The sequence below is a fragment of the Acipenser ruthenus genome, chromosome 1 (assembly GCF_902713425.1).
Source record: "Acipenser ruthenus chromosome 1, fAciRut3.2 maternal haplotype, whole genome shotgun sequence".
NCBI lineage: Eukaryota > Metazoa > Chordata > Actinopteri > Acipenseriformes > Acipenseridae > Acipenser > Acipenser ruthenus.
In genome coordinates, this window is record NC_081189.1 from 48,648,637 (window position 1) to 48,673,193 (window position 24,557).

Here is a 24,557-nt window from a genome sequence, read left to right on the forward strand (position 1 = left end):
GCAGGGGTCTCGCCCATCTGCATGTCAGAGAAGGAGGCCCTTCCAGAGGTCACTATGGTGAGTGTGTCCTCTTGCGCCAGCTGAGACGCCTCTTCCCATCCACCCTGAACTCCCCTAGGGGAGGGGGTATGGCAGTTGGGGCTGCAGCGGGGCCTGGACAGGGGCCTGTTTAGCCAAGAGCTTTAGGACCTGGGCCACCTGGGCCTTGAGGTCCATAATATCCCTTGCCTGCTTGGAACGCTTCGCCCTTCTCACTTGCGGAGATGGGGAGCGACTGCGGGCAGCCTGCGCATCGGGGATGCCTAGCAGGGGGATCTGGGACAAGTCATGGAGGAGGGGCTCTGAGGCTCCAAGAGCCGCCAACGGTCCGGCCATAGAGGACGTGGAGCTCGCCCTAGTGGCCCTCTCCAAACAAGCTTCTTTCGCCCGGAGCTGGAAAGCCTCACAGATGTAACAGGCCACATCCCTCTCGAGGGCCAAGGTGGCATGTTAAATGCCCAAGCACCGCACACAGAGGGTATGTTTGTCCTTTTGCGGGATATTTGCATTGCAGGCCGTGCAGGGGTGGAACCCCGACTTGCCTGACATGGGCTTGGTGTTGTGCATTGGCAGTGCACTGAACACCACTTGCACTGCACTCAAGCACTGGCTAAGTGTGAACACTGTGTGCTCACCCACTAGCGCTGTAGCAGAGGGTACCTAACACTGTGCACCGCACACTGAGTACCATAGGCACCTGGTGCACCGCGTACCATGCGGCACTGTATGCCCGTGCACTAGTGTAGTACCAAGCACTGTGCCTACCCTAACCACGCGGTCACACACACCTAGTCAGCACGTAGCGTGTACCAGGGGGACACAAGGTTGAAGCTGCGGTGGGTGAGTTGAAGCAGACAGCAAAAACACGGTACAAAGATAGTATAGGGGAGAGCACACTGTTTGTTTACAAGGCCCGACTCACCGAGGTCGGCAGGCCTACGCAGCAGGCAGGGTCTACTCAACAGCGGGGATGCGGCAAGGCCTAGCCCTGTGGAGGAGGAGAGTGCGGCTGGAAGAGTCACTCAACAGCGGGGATACGGCAAGGCCTAGCCCCGTGGAGGAACTGTGTACTCTCAGAAGAATAGACAACCACTCGCGGATGACTGCACAGTCACACACGACAGACAGATACAAAGAGCAGTCTACCATGCAAGCAAGGAGGCCACTGAAAGACAGAAAGGCAAAAAGGCTCTGTCTTTTTCAAAGTCATTGATTCCGGGAAAGCGGCAAGCCAGCTTTCAGCACAAATGCAAGGGAAATACTATCGACTCGATTCGACTCAAGAAGCTCTTTTCTATCAACACGCTCAGCTCAACAGAGAGGTCTTACCATACCGTCTTGAGAAGGAAAAAGAGAAATGGCTTCCTTTGGATGACAGTTTTATCCCCTCGGTGGGCGGGACCGAGTGCATCATGCCAGGAAGGGGCCTATCGGCAGCTCTGGTATAGAGAGCTCAGCGATACCTACCCAATGGGCAGGCATATCCCATACGTAATGTCATTGGTGGTCATCTTCGAATTGAAAGGGAACCTCAGTTATGATTGCTGAATTGTAAAAAAAAAAAAAAAACCTGATTTCCCTAGTTGTGGGTTTGTGTCACAAACTTAACATTATCTTAAAGTAGTTTTTGCAATGAATATTTCAATAACAAGCTACAGTCCCTGGGACTTGAGGCTTGTACACTGTTCTGGAGGGTGGGATCATCAGCAAACCTGTTGACCTGACAGTATTGCTCTGTGTCAATTAAACATTAAAATCTGTTTTGGGCACTTTGTTTCGAACGGCAGTTCCAACAGTGCATGTAGCACTAATTAATATGGGATTAATCAGAGTTAGCAGACAATTGCTAATTGTTACATGATTACATTGCACTTAATAAAATTAACTGTACGGTAGTTCACGCAACTCCATCTAAAGTGCTCCATTTTGCTGACAGACAGGCAGGCCTAAAGAGAATGGCATTGAACAGAGTTTGTGGTGTAGGAGGCAAATTCACCAGCTTTTCATGCCCAAGTGGAAACAAAAAGCACCACAAAATATGTCAACATTGCTGTTACTGCTTGAGAGAGGGCTAGGCCTGAATAGCAGGGGGTGTTCATGTCAGGACTGAGGTGTACCTTCCAGCACAGCGCCTGACTGCAGAAAATCTAATTTTCCCTAACCTTAATTTACCACTGAATTCACAAATAATTATTACAAAAAAGGCAGTGTTGCCTAGGAACTAGGAAAACTGTTTTTCTAATTGCAATCAGCTCCTTTTATAAACCTTTTACTTTACATGGGTTCACAAAACCAAATTAACAGTGACAGCAGTTTTTATTTAGCATGTCACTTCCTTTACTCTTAAAAAGGAAGCACTGCATTATGAGACACAAATTAAATGTCAAATATTTTATATCTATTTATAAATAACACAATAGAAACAACATAAAAGGCCCTATTTAGCAATTAGTAATTGGGCAAAGGAACATTGTCTGAAAGGAATAAAAACAACTTTAATGTTATAAAACTAGCAAAAACAACAACAACAACAACAACAACAACAACAGATAGGATCAAGTAACAGCTCCTTTTATACATTTAAAATTATTTTCAGAAGATTTACTGTTGTCCTTGCACTGGTTACTAAATCAAGCTGAAAGACTAAATATTCATGTATCAGCAAATTTCTGCTATCAGCTCTTAACTAGCAATTTCTGTGTGGGCTGGAAAGGTGTTGAACGTTTTTTTTGTTAACTGTGGCAGGTCCCTCGCCTCCAAGAATAGGCACAAGGCACATCACAGAATCAAAACCTCAAGCAAAATAGTAAGTACTATTCCAAGTTCACTTGTATAACATTTTTGTCAAGATTTTTGCTACCATGGCTTAGTAAAAGTTCTTTATTGAGCCCTGAATAAGACCCCTGTTATAAGTCTAGTGTGTCTTTAATAGAACCAGCATGGCTACTTGGTAAATATCCCCCTTTTCTTTGTCAACCCCTGACAGCTGCTCTGTGGCACCAACTAAAGCAACAAATCTCCCACCAAGGCAGAACATCTGCTCCAAGTCCATTTGCCGCAGGCCCCTCTAGGTGGAATGGCTTTTTAATGTGCATCCCCCAATAAAGATGTTTGTTTTGCATGCGCGCGTGAGTTTGTTTTCTCTTCTCCCTGTTGCTTGCCTGTTGGATAACCTGCTGCGTTAAAGACAAGGTACATCTGTAAGCAATCAGGTCTAGGGAGCTGTGCAAAGCAGATAAATCGTATTGGATGCAGTGTGAGCAGAGCGGCAAGGCAAGCAAATTCTACAATTTCAACTGGAGCCCGAGGATCAACCTGTGTGAAATGATCCTGTATTTTACACACGCATGCCAAGGCATTTACAAAAACAGAAAGGAAAACTACTTGGAAAGATCATTTATTAAATAGTTTAGATTTTTCCTTCTCAAAAAAGCTTGCTCTCTGTTAAATGGGGGACCATGAGGTCTATTCATTTGATGTAAAATGGTGATGGATCTAAATAGTTCTTCTAATCTTAAAAATTCTGTAAAAAACCTCCTTGGAGTTTGTTGTTGTTATAGACAGAACTATTTATTTTGCATTCCCTTAAATATCTCTATTTTAATGACCCAAACAGGCAGTATTGATTCCCCAAGTTTTAAAGTACTGTTTATAGTTTTTGCAGAAGCTTTTAGGATTATCAATTCTATACAGTAACTTATACATCATAGTCATCAAAAATCAATAAATGTTGAAGAAAGGAAAGGAAATGTTTCACGTATCGTCTTATTATTTTCATTGCTCTCATAATAATGAGAATTGTGGGGTCTTCATATCATTATATGTATTTCTTTTTAAAATGTGATTTTATACAAATTAGTGGCATTATGTTTTTTATTGTAAATTACATGTTGCATTTAAAAACTTCCATCAGCACATATGCAGCAATAATATGAAACATGCTTTGGAATTGGTTTTGCTGGGAAGATCTTATATAAAATAGTAAATGTATTTGTTTTCTGTGCAGATATACAAGTGATTAAAATACCTGGAAAAAAAGGGGCTTTATAAAAAAAAAACTAATTCATGCAATAAACAGATTACATTTGGAAACATTATTTAATCCAAGCTACACACATTAGTCATCATTCACTTTGTTTATAGCATGGATTTATATTTTCCAAAATAGTTTTTTCCAAACTAAAAGTTAATTGAAATAGGCCTATAGATACTGTTGTAAATTACAGACAGGAGTAAATGCATTAAAATCTCCTTAGTTTCTCAAAGTTTCAATTGTGTTCTTCTTCCCATTAAGGTCTTACAAAATGATTCCTATTGTTATGCTATTTTCTAATAGTGGCATTCTACTGAGGTGAAGTTATGATATCAACAGTGAGTAAAGCTTGGGTCTAGAAATTGGGTGTAAATATAAGCTTGCATATATTTACTGACTTTCATGTACCACAGCCCTGTTTCATTATGGTGCAAAAAGATGCCAGTTGGACGGCAGTTAAAAAAAACGCATAAAGTACTGGTACTGCTATGTAGGGGGCAGCGGAAACTAAGCCATCAGAAACAGCTAAAAACGGCAACAAGGGGGAGCTACATTTGACTGATTTCCCCCATGGAGCATTAAATGTACAATACATCAGAATGCAAGGTTAATTGCACACATCAGCATTGACTCGTGGACTACAAAAATACAAAAAAAGTACAAAATACAAAAAAAGAAATGTTGAGAATAACATTGGAAAACAGAATAAAAAATAAATAAATCACTATGTTTTTTAATTAAAACATTTTTGGGCGAGTGGGGAGGGGCAAGGGAAAACTACATGTATTTTTGCCAAGAATCAGAGTAGTGGCTGATGGGCAATTTTATGGTTAGCAGTAGAATAGTTCACCTTAATGCTCATCAGCCACTTACTTTCTGCCATCTTGGAATCCACAGTAACAACTGACCTGATCCCTTGCAATATGTTAGACTCAATAGACAGCTGTCTTTATTTATCATAATTCAATATAAAAACTTCAGATCTGGGTCCTTACCTGCAGTTTTTACTATTTCAAATGACGGCCATTGGAAGGAATTTCTCTAATGCATGAATCATACAGCTTGTAAATAGTGAAAGATTTACCTTCATCCCTTTTGCGCTTATTGGCATCGGCGCTGGAGGTGATTCCCAGAATTCCACTGATGGAGTAGGAGGAGCCTGCAGAGTCACTGGTAAGCGATGACACCTGAGTCACCGACACTGTGGAGGCTGCAGAGAGAACACATTACTGAGCAACACATAGCTAACTTTAAAAACCCAGCATGGCAGTGGTTTATACCATAGAACTGTGCCCTGTATTTAATATATTTTATGTCTGCTGCCAACAAGGTGCATTTTGTTGGCCAAGTTCTTGAATGTGCTAATGTTGTAATTGAAAATAAGTTGACTGGGCTTAAGGTGTCCCTATGGTGGAAACTGGAATGAGAGTGAGGCCAAAGAGAGTCAACCCAAGATGTGGTAGTACTCTTCAGTAAGTTATAGAACATGTCAATTCTATGAGGAAGTTCATTAGAAAATAGTCACACCATATCCTATGTAACTCCCTATGCACTTTTCTAGAGACTCTTCTTTCTCACTTCTGCATTTCCCTTCATGAGTCAGAAGTCCAATGAATACAATGAATTGGGGGGCAGGACTGGTTAATGCAAGAAAAAACACATTCAGATGTACTTACTGACTAATGGTGTGGCAAATGTAATGAATAAATATCCTTTTTCTTTCTTGATGTATTACTTTAATTATCTGGCATACTATAGACTCACCATTAATAGTCTATTTTTGCCTTTTTAAAATTTTAGATTTCAATTTTGTGTCTTGACATGAAAGCTATTTATCATAATAATCTTTACATCTCAGAAACCCTTTAAACTGAATTGATCAAATTAATGTATATTACTAAACTCTTAGAGGATGACAAAGAAGGTGCATTATCAAGTGTGCAGTGGTGTTTTTTCAGGGCTGCTTCCTAAAGCACCTAAAAAATACACAACCCAAAGTTCACAACATATACTTTTTTCCTCATTGTTTTAAAGGAACGGTGCAGTTTCACAACAAAGACTTTGTTGTAAATTGAAACTGATTTCCAGTTCTGGTTTCAAGTGATAGGTTTCAGAAAGGAAACCAGCTCATGAATTCATGAGTTTGGGTATCTGTTCTGAGAGATCATTGCTTGGGTCCTGAAGCCACAAGTGTTGCTCTTTTGGACCTGGTAGGAAAGTATAAATCATTGCAGAGCACTAACAGAGACATTTGTTAACATAAATTACAAAAGTTATGAGCTTACTGTAACACTATTCAGCACGAGTATCTAACCCTGCTTCTAAACCCTGAATTTTATAGCAGGCACACATTAACAGCTGTTTAAAGGTTAAGTAGCTGGTATTATTTTATCTATTTTTTGTCTTTCAATTATATTTTTTGGTGCTCCAATACTGAATTTGATTTTTTTTCTCTGTATCAGAATCCACCTGGAAATTCTTGTTGCCAATACATTTTTTCAGAGCACTTCCTGTTATCTGGCCGCACCTTCTTCATACTATTGGGCCAGCAGAGTTGATAGCCGGCAACTATGATTCAACAGGCATCAATACATTCCACAGACATTAACGTTTGAGCAACAGGACTCAAAATGATCGTAAATATCATAAAAAGGGATCAGAACAGCGACACAAACAAAATGAAGCTACTTACCCATTAATAAGACACAGACTTAGTATGCCAGGCATTGTACCCCTGTGCTCTCACCATTTAACTTCTCATGCCTTCCACTGCGAATTTAATTTTACATCATATGATATGACACCAGCACATTTCATGGTGCATTACAACAATGTGCTTACCTATGTTATGGGTGGAGGCAGAGACCTGCTGGTTTGGGGGCTGCTGTACCTTTGTCCTTATAATCCTGAAAAGCCCATTTGATGCAAGGGAGGAAAGAAAATGTGTATATTACAGACTGTAACAGTACTAGGCATAATATGCAAAACAGACATACTGTAGCAGAAAACTGAGACTTCTTTTGATTTGCTTGAACAAGTTTATATGACAATGAATGGAAATGGTCAAGCTTTGTATATTATATTCTACCTAAAAAATGAATCTAGTAATTTCACAACTGTTCTGTCTCACAATCATGTTCAAAATATTATTCAGTGGTGTCTTTGTATTGTCATGTTCCAGAATTAAGCCTTCTATGTATTGTACTTCATCAAGTTTTTATAGCTGGTTTACATTCACCGATGGTAATTTCAGCTGTAGGAACACAAGCTCTATACCCTCCCAGTATTTCACTGTGTGAGCCAAAAAAAGGCTTGTTCTTGTTGCTATTGCAGCAGTAATAATTCAGGAAGCAAAACAGAAATAAAAAAGATGGTCTGTTATGTTCTAAATAGACAAATCGATGATAGGGTACAGTTTTTCCAAATGGGGGTTAAATACAGACCTAAAAAGCATCATAGATACTGTATAAATGGTAGCATATTAACTTATTAAATACATTTACCATTAATGATTAAAAAGTAATCATAAAATGTTTTGCTACTGCCATATTTTCATTCAAGCGCAAAGGCACATATTCTGAGAGGAATACAATAATTCCAACAGTAAAACCAATCTTGCTAGTTTTATATGATTAATATGATTGTATTTATCTATGAAAATGTATATTTTAATCAGGGCTGCTTTACAAATGTCCAGATTGATTTTGTTTTTCCCTGTAGGTTTCCTTTCGCACATACCTATTAATGGAGCTGACGCTGGGCACTGTGTCGTTGTCACATACTCTTTCAGCCAGCAGTCGGTCTCTGATCTCCCAGGCAAACATGGTAGGGTTTTGGCGTTTGTACTCTGCGATTTTGTCAACAACTTTTGGTGTAGCGACCTTTGGTTTGGAGCCTCCAATGACTCCTGGCTTAATGCTGCCTGTCTCATAATACCTGCATGCATTAAAAACATAATAAAACAATTTTTTAACAAAATTCCGTAAGAGCACCAACAACACAACTAGAAAATGTAGACACCTACTGCAATTTTTTATTTATTCGACTTTACAGGTTATATCTGTGAGTCTTGCTGTATTCTTTACAGCTGGCAATAATCTTGTGAGGACGCTATATAACCCAATAGAATTACATCAAATTAATTTATAACATAATAACATAATGGTATGAGCCTTTATCAGTGGTGGCATTGTATTAACAGCCATAAAAGTTTATTATTGTTAAGGTGACCATATGGCTCTGTGTTCAGTGGGACAGTTTGGGATAGTTCAGGCTTTTCAACTCACAAACCAGTGCATTCTGGTAAGTGTAGTCCTGCTTCTCTTAAAGGTACGAATGGTACCTGAGACAGGTAAAACGTACCAGAAAGCACTGGGTTGAGAGTTGAAAAGCCTGAACTATCCCAACTGTCCTTATGAACACTGAGCTATATAGTCACCTTAATTATTGTGAATGTGCACAGTAAATTTCTGTTTTAACCATGCTTTTATATGCATTTGCTCTGTTTGCCTAGTCTTCACCATGCTTTCACTAATGTTTCACTATACTTTGCAAGGCTTTTACCATTGTAAACTTTTACACACTTGAAATCCTTTGCTGTATCACAGTAGTAACAGTGTGTTACCATATCAGGACCTTTACACAATATGTGTTAGATTCTCAAAATACTTACAATTCCAAAACGTTTTGGAGTATAAAGTCTACATCGCTCAGAGCAAGGCGACCGGCAATAATCGCTGTCGCGACGCAATTCAGTTATAGTGTCGTCCGACAATCGCCCTGCTCGAAAACCACGGTCGCTGGTAGCGTCGCTGAGAGTTCAAATTAACTTAACTTTGACCCTGTCGCCGACATTGTTGCTAGGTGATAGAACGTGACAGGCTGTTTGCTGAGAAGCTGCTCAATATCTGCCTATCCTGTCTGTATGCAGTAGATATAGGGAGAGAGGGGTATTGCTGCAGAACTAAGGCTCCCACAGCGTATCTCACAGTAGCTCACACAGGGTAGTAATAGACTCGTAATAAACGTCATCATTATATACTAACAGTCTAAGTAAGTAATGTTTTAATACCGGTGATATATATATATATTTTTTGTAAATTGTTTGCGGCATCTTTAAACAGCTTGTTCAGTGGTAACAACACACTGCATACTGAAGTAAACTGTAGCTGCGTTCCAGCATGAATGTGACAGCGCGCCTTGCGCAACCTTTACCTCTGTTCACCAGAAGCAGTTTAAAGTATATTTACGTAAATTTAAAGCAACATTACCTGTGTTAATGATTATATATGATAAGTATATTGGTTTGGTTATCAAACAAACAAACAAAAAAAGCCGTGCATGTTTTCTGCCCCGCCCCAAGTGTAAAACTAAAAGTTCTCCGACAGCATATGGACAATCCGTGTTTTCCCCAGCAAAGTCTTACCAGTCCCAGCAGTGGCAGCACCAGTCTTGCCAGTCCATCTGTGGCAGCACCAGTCTTGCCAGTCCTAGCAGTGGCAGCACCAGTCTTGCCAGTCCCAGCAGTGTCAGCACCAGTGTTGCCAGTCCCAGCAGTGTCAGCACCAGTGTTACCAGTCCCAGCAATAGCAGCACCAGTGTTACCAGTCCCAGCAGTAGCAGCACTAGCCCCAGCAGTGTCAGCACCAGTTCCAGCAGTAGCAGCACCAGTCTTACCAGTTCCAGTTGTAGCATCAGTATCACCAGTCTCAGCATTAACTTCAGTAGCAGTGAACCAAATGCATGTCTCAATGAAGGTATAAACCCATCTACTTATTCATATTTATAAGTTCTATTCTTCTTGTCCTTTTAATATCACATATTTCTAAAAGTGTGAATAAAGTAATTTTAGGTTGGTGTTTTTGCTGAGATATCTGTTTAAAAAAATATGTGTCATGAAATTTCAAACATCATCCAAGGTATATTGCTTTGCAGTTTGCATTAATAGTCTCCAGGCTTCATGAACAGGATATGCATGTTTTTTGCTTTTTTTTTTAGACAAAAATTAGATCTTTGCCTCAGTAAAAATCTATTTCTAGCTATGCCCCTGACAAGGGTGATAAATTTAGGTACTAAAACGAAGTTTATTTCATAACAATAACCTAATCCTACACCTACCGTTCGTGGGGTATTGTGGTTACGTGGTAGGGGTGTTGAGGGTGAATGAAGCACACGCACGCAGCACTACCCTGTGTGAGCTCCCTGCGAGAGCTACGCTGTGTGAGCTACCCTGTGTGCACTCCCTATGTGAGCTACGCTGTGTGAGCTCCCTGTGAGAGATACGCTGTGTGAGCTCCCTGCGAGAGCTACGCTGTGTGAGCTCCCTGCGAGAGCTACGCTGTGTGAGCTACCCTGCGAGAGCTACGCTGTGTGAGCTACCCTGCGAGAGCTACGCTGTGTGAGCTATGCTGTGTGAGCTACGCTGTGTGAGCTACCCTGCGAGAGCTACGCTGTGTGAGCTCCCTGCGAGAGCTACGATGTGTGAGCTCCCCGCGAGAGCTATGCTGTGTGAGCTCCCTGTGAGAGCTACGCTGTGTGAGCTATGCTGTGTGAGCTCCCTGCGAGAGCTACGCTGTGTGAGCTACCCTGCGAGAGCTATGCTGTGTGAGCTCCCTGCGAGAGCTACCCTGTGTGAGCTCCCTGCGAGAGCTACGATGTGTGAGCTCCCCGCGAGAGCTACGCTGTGTGAGCTACCCTGCGAGAGCTACGCTGTGTGAGCTACCCTGCGAGAGCTACGCTGTGTGAGCTACCCTGCGAGAGCTATGCTGTGTGAGCTCCCTGCGAGAGCTACGATGTGTGAGCTCCCCGCGAGAGCTATGCTGTGTGAGCTATGCTGTGTGAGCTACCCTGCGAGAGCTACTCTGTGTGAGCTATGCTGTGTGACCAATGAAAACGTCGGGGGGCAGCAATATGTTTTCGCCCCCCCGTCCCCCACCCCATCCTACCCCACCCAACTCAGAGTCTCTTTAAGACATGTAAGAGGTATATCTGTATATATAAAAAAAACTTTAACCCAAAAAATACGTAAATACAGTATTGTTTTATGTATGTGAGCTTTTTCTGCTTGATGAAAGAAAATTTCCTTTCTGTAGTACACACCCTCTGAATGTTGTCTGTCTATCAGCAGCAATACAGTAAGCCCAACAGGAATAGCAACTCATCTCCAGGTTGAATGACACGTTGTAGAAATCAAACAAGTGGAAGCAGACTTTTTTTTTTTACTTAAGGTAATACATTTTAGCACCTAATGGTAACTTACAGAAATACACAAATGTTAACTCCTAATTAAAAAATAAAAGTTACCAGTACTTTTATTCTTTTACATGTTTTTTTTAAGAGGTAGATCAAATCAAACAGTTCACAAACCACGTTCGCATTTATGTAGGAGGTACCTGAAGTGAAGAACAGTGTTCCAGTAAACCCTAGGGAATGCTCACTTGATCACACCTGTTCCTGTACAGACAGACAGCATAATTCAAGCAAAAACAAAGTCTGCAACAGTTAAAAAAAAAGTATGTTTGTCAGTGCTATAGACTATGCTTGGCATATCTGAAAAAATTTTCTTTAAAATTGAATTCCTGCAAACTGTAAATATGCATGTCTGGGCTCGCTTTTGTGTTTCAACTTTATTTACTGTCAATTACTGTAAATGCACAGGTCAGTCTACAAAGTTTGCTGGAATTTTTTATTTTTTTTGTGAGCGATTTACTGTAAAAACATAAAACATTTCTACTTATACATGTATATAAAATTGCCATTTCAGATTGGTATTTTTATTAAATAAGAAAATGAAACGCTGTTCACAGCATTAGGCAAGAAAAAACCTTGTACAGCTTATGACAGCACAGTGTTTTTTTTCTAGAATGTGGTCATAAATAACGGAATGAGAGCTATATTGCAATGCAGCACACTATAGAATCAAAATGTGTTCATAACAAGATGGAACACCAAATGGCAGAACAAATCTGCATATATACCACAGGGACAGAAATAAGACACCCATTCCATAGCATTTCAGGTTTTACGAGCTGCAGGCTCTTACAGATTTTACTGATGAAGCAGAAAATCAATCATCGTAGCTTGGAAATACAGGGTTAATACACAAGGGTCTGTTTTTTTGTTCACGTTTTTCAGACCATAGAATAAATGTTTACTGTGGATAGACAGACTTGAGAAATAACTACGAACTGATAACATATCAGACAACAGCTATATATTTAAGTTAAAATGTCTATTTAAGTTACGGTAGCACAAATTAAAGATTAAAATTACCATTTAGTCTGCGACATCATGAAGCAAAATAGCTAACAATATGCCTAGAATGTAACAAATCTTTTATTTTATATCTAGGGCTATTTTATATCTAGGGCTATCTGATCTGTTAGTGTTCACAATGTAGCCAAGCTGTTTGTGCTACTGTATGTATCAACTAGTCAAGCCCAGTTGATTGCTGCTTCTCACTAATTTACAGAACCACTGTTTTCTGACATTATCGTAGCAGCAGTGCCATTTACAGCTCCCCTTACCAGGGTTTCACCGCTTTAACTAACTTAAATAAATTACGTTAAAACAGTGAATGTTTTCTTGGATGAAGAAACCAAACAATAAGACATGTTCATCAAATGTTGTGCTTGTTTGTGGTACATGTGTAGGGACACAGTATTTAAAAGGTCTCTTTTAAATACTGGGAGGTGAGATCGGCAAGCCGGACTTTTGACGCAGGACAGTAGGGGTCAGGACGCGAAAGCCTCCGTCGCCGGCGGGTAGTCCAGATAATCCCGCCGCACCAAGTACAGTATGTCAGCGGCCAGAGCCTCAAGCTTCTCACTGCTGGCTTGTATGTGGTTAGCTAGGCGCAGGTCCATGGCAGGCTCCACCCTACCGAAGCGGTGGTTGAGGGTGGTGGAGAGGGCCTCGAAATCCCAAGCTCTTCAGGTCTAAGATCAAGTAGCACTTGCAGTGCTTCCCCCTCCAGCGCCGCTGCTAGTTACCCTGCTTTCTCCTCCTGGCTCCAGCCATTTGCCAGAGCAGCCATCCTGAATTTGGCCTGGTAGGTCTCCCAGGGCGAGGCCCCATTGTAGTGCCTGTGCTTCTGCCCGTCACCACAGCCTTGGTCTCTCTTCAACCCTCCTGCGATCAGGGTCCCTGGCATGAACAATTTGAATGTGTTTTTTTTTTCTTTTTGTTTTTCTTTTGCACATTTTTCAATTGTTCATTTTAAATTTTATAAACAATAAATAATGTTTTTTTTCTAAAAAGCATCTCTCTTTTTGTGGTGATTGTTATCTGTACTGAACAGGATGAGTCTCAGACTATTTAACATTTTTTATGGAAGCCTAGTGTGTGCACATTCATTCCATGTAGGACTTGTACACCTTTACAGTTAAAGAGTTATAGGCACAAATCTAGCAACAGTTAAAAAAAAAGGTGAAAATAGCTTGGACCCTAAAGAGTTAAGAACATAGCTTTGTAGGCTGTTGGGGGAGTTGTGTTGGTTTAGTTTCACTTTCATGTTCTGCAAAGCTACCTCCTCTGTCCTCAGTTATTTATGGCTTGTATTTGACATGTTTTTTTGTCCTGGGACACCCCCTCAAAGGTTTGGGGATGGTGTTCAGGCTGAGTTGGCATCAGATTCAGCTGGGCAGTGGGACTCATTCCGGATCTCATTGTGAAACAGTAAAGTGCTCCTGCAGGGATGGCAGTGTGCTGGCAGCTTGCCTAGTAACATCCCTACAGGCAGTGGAACAGTCAAACCTCAGTGGTCTGGTAACCGTATGCATGCTGGCTCCCACAACCGTATGCATGCTGGCTCCCACCCAATTTACTGCGATGGCCTCTGCCTCACACCATGGGTCTGATAAATGAGCCGAGCTGCTACTTTAAGAAACCAATTGACTCAAAAACAAACAAACACTTGTTTATGGTTACATACAATGCTGACTTCTGTGTCTTCATTGGGGTCCACATCAAGGATGTATACCCCCCCCCCCCCCCCCACACACACACACAGTATGTTGTATTAAGGACATACCCAGCAAAATCTAGTAATGTCCTGTCCCCATCTTTTGGCCTTGAGAATCCTCTGAAAAGTCCATTAACTACTAGAACAGGAGTTGGAACACATAGAACTAGAACAGTTGGATTAATAATACAAAATGTATAACATCTGCTATAACCCTGTCAATAGGGTATATGGGCCACAACGGACGGCCAGGAAACGCTGATTCAATAGTTATGGATACAGAAGCACCTGCCAACCAAGTGTTTCTGGTTAACTATCTATAAAAGCAAAATCCCCTGTATTGCCAATAGTAACTGACTTGCAAAATGTATATTTCATGTATTACAGAGTTAATGCATTACCAAGTATACTATTTGCAAAACAAATTAATCCGTCATATAAGGGACAGGCCATTATGTGTGTTTCTAATCCGTAGATGGAGGTAGCCTGTGTAAAATCCGAGGAATTACTCACCAAGGTAGCACAAATAGTAAAGCCAAGAGACAACACAGCATGCCTGGGAATACCATGCACAGTTAGGAATGTAGGAGTACAAACCAAATCACATGATCATCAGTTATAGCTTGTCCTGATGCCTCGCAACGGATACAACTGGGCAGCAGACCATGCAACCTGGTGCTGTGTTGTTAACACACACCTCCTGTCTCACAGAAACTTGCCATCATAACAGAACACACAATGTTTGTCGACGCCTCAACATCCTGACTTGTCAAACTGATATATTCTTAAAAATATCCAAGCAATTAAAATATATGTTAGAATATATTTTTGGATCAACTATAAATTAAATACATATGACATTCTGCATATTCTAAAATGCATTATTTGCACATGATATATGTAGGTCTTTTTATGTATTGAATTGTGTAATGCCCAAAATTAATTTAAGACATACTGTAGTTTAGGTATGATTTTGATATATAATGTATAGCTATTTTCATTTAACTTATTACACATTACAATCACAAACCCTTATTAATTATCTCATATAAAATGTAATAATGTCTAAGCATACTAAGATCTGCATATCAGAAATACACACAATCGTCAACCTGGTTAAACTGACTATGTTATTGCTGTACCAGGTCTCTGCACTTGTCAGCAAGGTATGCTGTCCTGGGGTAACAGTTTACTTACTACTGTACTGTGTGCTATTATTCCTGTTTGTGGGAAAACATACATACTTGCATACATATACACACGCATACAGTACTTTCTGTTCTATGTTTTCATTGAACGGAGTAACATACATCTTAAAACAAAATGTGTGTGATATGTGATGTTGATGTTTATGTGATGTCTTTTGGCTACATCTCACTTGTAAAACAGAATATTTTTGCGTTAAAATAAAAATAATATTTTAAAAATAATAAGAATCAATGTCTAAGTAAACTCTCAAGAACCAGGTAACTTCTTATTGTGTCATATTTGACCAGCTTTCCTTACTGTGGTATTCTAGTCATGCCGCATTGTCTCTTGGCTCTCAGTTACTTGTGTAACTTTGATGAGCAATCATCACAGTTGGGTTTTGCACAGATGACCTTCATCTACAGCAGGGGTCGCCAACCTATGGCTCCTGAGTCACACACAAAAGAAAAGGTTTTATTTTTTTAAGATCGTACTAGTAGCATCCACACAAATGTACCGCTGCCTGACTCCTAGTCATCACACATACCTCACTGTTCTTTAAGGTCCACCTACTCTCTGCTCTTATTAGGGTTTATTTTCCTGGGTTTGATTTACTGTAACGTCTGGTGTAGCGGGTGTATGATTTTGCCAGATTATCATAGATGCATCAGTTCTATTTTCAGTTAGTTATATAATGTAAAGGGAGGGGAGCCCTCTCGTGTTCTTTTTGAAGTACTGAAAAGGAGATTTGCGCTGGGTTTAGTAACACAGCAGACTGAACCATTGTAGTAACATTATTATTTGTTTATTTAGCAAACGCCTTTATCCAAGGCAACTTACAGAGACTAGGGTGTGTGAACTATGCATCAGCTGCAGAGTCACTTACAATTACGTCTCACCCGAAAGACGGAGCACAAGTAGGTTAAGTGACTTGCTCAGGGTCACACAATGAGTCAGTGGCTGAGGTGGGATTTGAACCCGGGGACCTCCTGGTTACAAGCCCTTTTCTTTAACATGAAGGGTAAGATAGTGGAAGAATGTATTTATTATTTTTACCTCTTCTGTGGTCTGGATTCGAACCGCTGACCTTTGTCACTAAAGGCAGACACTCTACAGTTTCGCTAAAGGGGAATCCCCCCCCAGTGGGATTGTAGTCATGTCTTTATTCACACATCATATAGCTAACATCATATTTCACATAAGTGGAAAAATACCATCAAGGTTTGTGGTGTAAACGCTTGTTGTAAATATACAAGTGGGAATGCCACCAGGGGTCCGCTAGCAAAGTATTTTAATATTGATAAAATGGCTCAGTTGCGGAGTAACAAAAGCATCAGGTTCGTCTTGCTCCTTCCCAGTCTATGAGCCGAGTGAAGGAGGTAGGTCACCCCCCCCCCCCCCCTCGTTGTCGTTCTTCTATGTAAAAATATTATTTTTAAAATATTGCTGATTAAAATGGTATTGATACATGGCAAATTATAGTATTGGTTGTGAAATGTGTATTTGAATTCCTGTTACTCTCATTCAATGTATATCACGAGATAGCTGAATAACGATTCTGACAGGAAAATAGATATCATAAATTATATCGGGTTCAAATATAGGGAAGGGCAATTGGAAATGTAATTGAAGTGTGTTGTGAACCTGTGTGAATACCGTATTTTATTTTCTGTTTGGGCTTGATTGTATGTGTGAGCCCAGCTAATGTAATTGTATGAGGGGCTGCGCAGATTCGCTGCACTGACTGCGTGAAGGGGCACATTTATTTTTGTCTGTATTTTTTATTTATTCGAAAGGTGACCAGTTTTCTCTCTGGTTTGTATAGGTGGGAGGCGACTGATTATTTTTTTGTATGTGTTATGTTTTTTTTTTTTTATCACAGGTAAACTATTATTTTTATTTTCCCTTTTTATAAATGTTATTGTCTTATATATTTCTCATAATGTATTTTTTGTATATGTCTGATCGGTTAAGATAGACTGATATTATTGTTCTGTAAATAATTTCAATAATAATTGTAAATGTGTTAGTACATTCCGTTCTTCCTCTTGTAATTATTAGACTTTGCATAGGTGATCATCCTGGATATGCTGGTTTAATGTAATGTACTATAATAGCCTATAGTATAAAGCATCATACTATAAGTGCTGCCCAGTCTGTGAACCATGTGAAGGTGGTGGATGTACTGTATGTGTTATGTTTTTATCACAGAGGCAAAATTAAAAAGAGGGAATTTGAGAATCCAGATCTGTCTGAGTCTACAATCATTCCATCAAACACAATGAAGGATGTTTTTATATATATATATATATACAAATAGCATTACAGGCAACCCCCACCAATCTTATATTTTCAACATGGGTTAATAATTGTATATACATTATATACACTTTATGTGTGTGTGTGTTTACAATGCTCCACATTGCTCAGGCAGTGCTTTTCAACCACAGACAGGTCCTTCATCTGGTATACCAAATTATGAGGAAGTTCGGCTATGCTATTATTACATGCTATTATTATATGTTTCTTGTATTTTTTTTTCTAACGCTCGATTAACATGGGACTCCACGTCTGGGAGGTTACCAGCTCTGAGGACACCTGCTTTTTTGTCCTGTGCTAATCATGCTTTATAATGATATTTACATACTTTTTAAAATACTGTACACCTTCAGTCTCTGTCGAAATTCAACACAAATTGTAAGCAATTCACTGGGCATAGGTTGCTCTACATAGTCTAGTTGAAACGTGGAACGGTATTATAAAGTTATAAGAGCAGCCTAGATTAACTCAAGCCTGGGTCTTCCAAAATGCTTTTCAATACATGCTTTCTTATTCAAAACAATAATAACTAACAACAAAATAATGAAAGCTTACAAAGAATAAAACTAAGGGTTTAGTTTTTTTTTTTTGGGGGGGGGGGGGGGGGGCGGGGATGTTATTGGTAATGTACTGCCAAAGCTGTGTCTGGCATCTATTCGTCTTTTTCAAAATAAAAGGGAAAAAAGATTTGAAAAGTTTCAGAATTGCACTGTCACTTTATCTAATTTATTAAATCAGAGATGTTTTTTATGAAGACTTTGTGATCTATTAAAATTTGTGAATATTTATAAAAAGGGAGTTTAAATGCAAACTAGTGGTCTATTTTTAATATTGCAGCCAAAGTAAAAAAAAAAAAAAAAAAATTAATTTCTAGGAGGACATTACAGGCCCATTTACCATATTACTGTATAGTTTGCCTAAAAGTATTTTTTTTAAAACATTGCAAAGTGAATATATGTGTATGATGTGTCAAGACAATCTGGAACTTCAAATACAGTTATATTGTCTTCTACAATGTACCCAGAGTATATGGCCCCTAATGATTGGAATGGCTGTAATCGTATTTTAAGGGGGTTCTGAGATTATCAAGTTGGCATTTGCACATTTTTTTCTGAATAGAAAAACATATAAAGTTATCAAACCAGAAAGAAGTTTAAAAAATAATAGAATTGTAATTAGCGTTTTTCCTTTAGAATTAGTAATAAATAGCTTACCTAGCCTACCATGTGTAAATGCATTTTTTAAAATTGTTATTTGTATTTATTTAAAACATTTGCCAAGCTTAGTTTCATGAGTATTTAGAGTATTATATTTTCTATGTATAATTTGCTTCTTTTTTTTGATGAATTTATTGAACTACAGTATTATATTAGTTTATAGTTTACAGTATTCTACTGATTGCCATTTAATTTGTTTACATCTCCATAAGGCCGTTTTGAGCAGTGGGAAGCTTCGTCCCTCTTGAATCCCTTACATCACTGAGTAAACTGTACAGACTACTTGCAGCAGTAGAAAGATATAAATGCCATCTGCAAGCTTCACTGTTGCACAAGGACTTTTTTATATTAATAGCATTACAGGCAACCCCCACTAATCTGATATTTTCAACATGGGTTAATGATGTATGCATTTCTGAAATGTAAATATATATTGGGGAAGAGAGGGGAAAGATGTTGTCCAGGAGTGTGATTACAGGACTATATCACCCGGAATGCCTTGGGGTTTGTAATTAAAGGCTCTAATGAAATGAGGGACACCTGCCTGTGATTAAGCATCGACCAATAAAAGTAAAGTGCTGTGGTTCCTTCCTTCTTGCCCTTCTAGGAGAAAACACAGCAGGAGCTCTGCTCCAGGACCTGGAGTAACTAAAAGAATGCCAGAGTCAGGAGCGAAAACAAAGATCAAATCAAGGTGGCCGGCTTGCTGAGGCTACAGCAAACGGTAGAAAGAAAAAGGGGCAAGCACACACAGAGGATTACAAATTCCACATACCCATACTGCAGAAGGACAGTCTCTGGAACATTACTACTTTAGTTACTGGGGGAAACTTGGGCAACCCTCTTACTGTATGGTGAGGGTAGAGCAGAACGTCAATCATCTTGGCACTTCGTAGAATAGCGTAGGCTGTGAGACTCTGCTGTTAGCAGAACTTTTATTTGTAGTTTTATTTACAGTGTTTGTTTTCTTGTGTTATTTTGTCCTTTGGATTGTGATTATTATTTCATAAAAGAAACTATCTCCACAAGCGTGGGAGGAATACCATTGCTGTAAACCTCCCAGGTATATTCCTGGTGCCACCCCACTGGGGTAAAGAAACTAATAAATCTTGTGCGCCTGTGTGGCATCTCAAAGAACTGACTGTCTCCCGTGTGCTTAGTGAACTCCCCACACTCTCCCACAGCAGGTCACAAGTGTTTGTAGGTTGCGTGTGTGAAGACTGGCTGTAAACTTTAAAGGTAATCAGTGCTGCTGTGTTTAACAAGTAGTTTGTTACCAGTAAACGGCCTAGCCGTCCAGTTTATAGTTTAGAACTGTTAAAAGTTTAGTTTGAGCTCCTTGATGGAGTTAGACTTTTGTTTTGTTTATCTGTTTTGTTTGTCTTTCCCTTCGGGGCCCCAGGAGGCTACGAGTGCAGATTGGTAGCAGGGAGACGTGCTCTCCATCGCCGGCTCTGAGGAGGTGGGCGAACATGAGCTGGCATTCCCATCTAAGGACATGGAGTCAGACAGCACGTATCCTGCAGTTAATCTCTCCCTGTCAGCAGAGCTTCTGCCATTGATCAAGAGGGCCAGTCTTGCAGGTGCCCTGATCTACAGAAGGTGAGGCAGGCAGTCAATCTTCGATGACGAGCCTGCCATGTCTCCCATGTCATCCCCAGTACACACAGATTTTCTCTTTGGGATCCAGTCGTCTTGGAGTCACCCGGCTACAGCTCCAGCTGTTTCCCGGTCTGTGGACACCCTATATAGGGTGAACGATGCGGAGAAGCTGGGCCTGGCCCATTTTCCACCAGTGGAGGCTTATATTGCGGCGTTGGTACAGGCGCCTAAATTAGCGCTCCTGTCCAGGGACTCTAATTGCCCCAATAAGCAGTGTTGGGTCTCGGAGGTGATCCTTAAGCATGCCTATTCAGCCAGTGCATTCGTCGCACAGCTGGGCAACTTTAACAGCATTTTGGTAGCCTACCCATCACAATTGCTGTCATCCCTCTCTGACAACCACAGGCCATTACCACTACAGCTGGATGAGCTGTGCCTGGTTCATTTGTGCCCAGTCTCCAGCTCAGGCAGATGCTCACACTGAACTGGTCACCGGCCACCGTTTATGGTTGGGTCTTACGGTGAATCATGCAAAGAGCCAGCTCAAGCCTTCTCAGACAGCCTCCGATCTAGGAGTGTGCTTGGACTCAGAGTCCATGCTGTCCATTCAGACGGCAAAGTGCAGTCTAAAAGCCACCTGTTTTGAGTTATTTCAGCTCAACAGAGTGCTCATGGTAGTGATGTTCCAGAAACTTCTGGGCTTGATGGCAGCATCTTCTCAGACCCTACCTTTGGGTCTCCTGCGCATTCGCCCTCTGCAAGCCTGGTTCAACAGCAGGGTTTTTCAGCCCGCATTGACAGTGTCTTGTCACTGTCTAAAGGTACTCTCTTGGTGGAACTAGCCTGCCCATCTGCGCCTAGGCGTAGCGCTGGGCAGTGTCACCAGAGTCGTTGCCACTGAATGTTTTGGAACTGCAGTTTACCTAGCCTTGCAGCATTTGTTGCAGAAGGTTCGAGGGAGGCATTGCTTGTTCGTGTAGACAACACAAGAGTGGTGGCTTACATCAACCTCAAAGGCGGCCTCAGGTCGCCCAGTCTCCATCGCATGGTCACTAATCTTTTGCTCTGGGCACACAAGAACCTTCTCTCTGGGCAGCGGACCTCCTCTCAAGGAGGCTCCCAGCACCTCAGAGTGGAGGCGAAACCCTAGGTGGTAGCCTCATTTGGGAGAGGTTTGGGAGAGCAGAGATATATCTCTTGCCTCCCTGGAATCAACCCACTGTCCCCTCTGGCTCGCCATAGTAGGAGGCGGGGACCCACTGGCGGTAGATGCCTTGGCACACCAGTGGCCGAGGCAACTGTTATATGCCTTCCCACCGCTCATCTTACTCCCACTATGTCTGGAGAAAATCAGGCAGGACCAGGCCAAGGTGCTCCTAGTAGCCCCATATTGCCCCAGGAGCCTGATTTTAAACCCTGATGCAGCTCCTGAGCAGCCAGCTGTGGAGACTGCCAAGCGCCGTGACCTGCAGCTCTGGGTCTGCCCTGAATGGCTGCATTGAGCCGTCTGTGTCTGTCCAATAGGGTTATTGACACCTTACAAAATCCTAGAACAGCATCCACACTCCTTAGTGAAAGCCTGCCTAATTTTTACAGAGGCTAGGACAACGGTTATGTTATGCTCTGTACCAATCGTGCCTTTTGCCAAACACTACCTCGGCATTCCATGTCAACCAATCTGTCATATTGGAGGCTTCCTTCAACCTCCTTCCAGTCTGACAGGGAGCTGCAGCTTCATACGCGTACTATGGCGTACTATGTTGACAGGACGAAGAGTTGGAGGCAGTCCGAACAATGTTTTATGTCTACTCTGGGACGAAGTCCCATGGTCAAGCCCTGTTTAAGCAGAGGCTGACCAAATGAATAGCAGACATGGGCAGGACTGCCTATGAGCTGGCCAACTTGCCCCCTACAGAAAGCTCACAGCCTATTCCTTCAGGGACATGGCAACTTCGTGGGCTTTATTCCAGGGTATATCTATCAAGGACATTTGTAAATGCAGCAGTGTGGGCTGCTCCCCATACCTTTACTAGGTTCTACAGACTTAGGTCGTGGGTCCTCAAAACCCTGGTTTCAGAACTAGAGCATTAAGGGCGGCTTCTGAGTCGACCCTTACAACACAGGCATAGAGGCGATTTCCTCCCTCAATTTGTTAGCCCTAGCTACTTGTTACTGGGGTTCCGTATGGTAACACATAAGGCAGCCTCGGCTTAGCCTTGTAGCATTCTGGTCGTGCAGCAATCTTGCCCTTGCGACGGCTTGGGTACACTGACCCATACGGTAATGGTTACATTTCGTATTTGAAAGGGAACATTAGGTTATTATCATAACCCTGGTTCTCTGAAATAGAAATGTAACCATTAACCTTCAAGGTCGCTGCGTCCATAATTGCAGTCAGCTTGAAGGAAAAATGACGCTGAGATCTGTGTGTGCAGTTAATTTATGTCCTCTGGGGCGGGACATGACTGCATCACAGGCTCTGCGAACAGCTTTGTTAAATTTATTCAGGTTTCGGGTCTTAAATAGGTTACTACCCATACAGAAATGGTTACATTTCTATTTCAGGGAACCAGGGTTATGATAATAGCCTAACGTTCTTGTGTCTGGGTCAAGTATTTCAACGGCACAGACCAGCCTTGACCTGGGGGCTTTACCACAATATACAGTTATAGTCAAAAGTTTTCTAGAAATTTCTCAAAAACAGAATTTTGTAGCAAAAGTTTTGCTTTTGTGGATGTGGATTAAAAGTTACTTGAAATAGATGTCTACAATTATTTAGTTCAGCAATTTTTTTACAAAAAAAATGCTAATTCAAAAGTTTGCATACCCTTTGATGCTATGATAGTATTGTCTACAAGGTGCTAGACATTTCAATATGATAATGCAGAACCTAATTCTAGAAAAGTCTAGAAAATGCTAGATTGTAGGTGAACATTCTTAGAGAATATAAAAGGATTAGGTATAGGATGATTGCTGTCATTACCAATAAGTCAATTTGGGGAGAAGTAAAGAGGTACCTCTGAAGACCTTAGGCAGAAAATTATTTTTTGTCATAAAGCTGGAGAAGGATACAAGAAGATTTGCAAACATTTGAGTATCCCAATTTCAACTATTGTTTCTGTTATCAAGAAGTACAAGACTCATGGTACTGTCACAACGCTCCCTCGGTCTGGAAGAATGAAGGTTATTTTACCAAGAACAAGTAGAAGAATTGTGCGGAAGGTTAATAACAGTCCGAGATTGACTGCCAAAGATATTCAAAGTGAATTGGCTGCAAGTGGGACTGGGGTTTCCATTTCAACCACAGGTTGAGTATTGCATGGTGAAGGTCTTAATGGTCACAGGCCAAGGAAAAAGCCACTCTTAAGAAAGGACAAATCACTTAAAGTTTGCAAAATGACATTTGAATGATTGATATGAATTCTGGTCAAAGGTTTTGTGGAGTGATGAAACAAAAATCGAGCTATTTGGTCACGCTGATAATCGTTACGTTTGGAGAAAGTCTGGTGAGGCGCACAAAGAAAAATACACCATACCTACTGTCAAGCATGGAGGTGGTAATATCCTTCTATCGGGCTGTTTTTCCTCTAATGGCACAGGAAATTTAGTTCCAATACATGTTAAAATGGATTCCATAGCATACCAAAAGATATTTGCCAATCATCTGAAACTCTCCGCTATAAAACGTGGTTTAAAGCGCAACTGGATGTTCCAACATGACAACGATCCAAAGCACACATCAAAATCTACTTCAGAATGGTTAAAGAAGATTAAAATCAAGGTTCTGGAATGGCCTAGTCAAATTCCCGATCTAAATCCGATTGAGAATCTTTGGTATTAGTTGAAAAAGGCTGTGCACAAGAGGTCCTCGGAATTTGAATGAACTGGAACCATTTTGCGTTGAAGAATGGTCAAAAATTACTAAAGAATCATGTCAAAAGCTCATTGACAAATATCATAATAGTTTAAAAGAGGTTATTATTGCTAAAGGTGCCTCAGATAGCTATTAATTTAATTTTCCTTATCAGGGTATGAATACTTTTGAATTAGTATTTTGGAAGTTTTGCAAAAAAATTGCTGAAATAAATAATTGTAGACACGTATTTCTTGTAACTTTTTTCCTCATCCACAAAAGCAAAACTTTTGCTACAAAATATTATTCCTATAATTACTTTTCGAGAAATTTCTAAAAATTATA

The 24,557-nt window shown here is 40.7% G+C and overlaps 1 protein-coding gene across 4 annotated transcripts in view; it reads right to left on the reverse strand.

Annotated features, from left to right (window-relative positions):
• The window catches only part of pax5 (paired box 5), a 158,544-nt gene that overhangs the window by 117,006 nt on the left and 16,981 nt on the right, over positions 1-24,557 (reverse strand). For all 4 annotated transcript variants that reach the window (XM_034035849.3, XM_034035847.3, XM_059025908.1 and 1 more), the window contains exons 3-5: positions 7,811-8,008; positions 6,914-6,978; positions 5,157-5,282 (exon numbers count right to left, since the gene is read on the reverse strand). In XM_034035849.3, the coding sequence (XP_033891740.1) occupies positions 5,157-5,282; positions 6,914-6,978; positions 7,811-8,008 (389 nt within the window). The remainder of the gene's footprint in view (positions 1-5,156; positions 5,283-6,913; positions 6,979-7,810; positions 8,009-24,557) is intronic.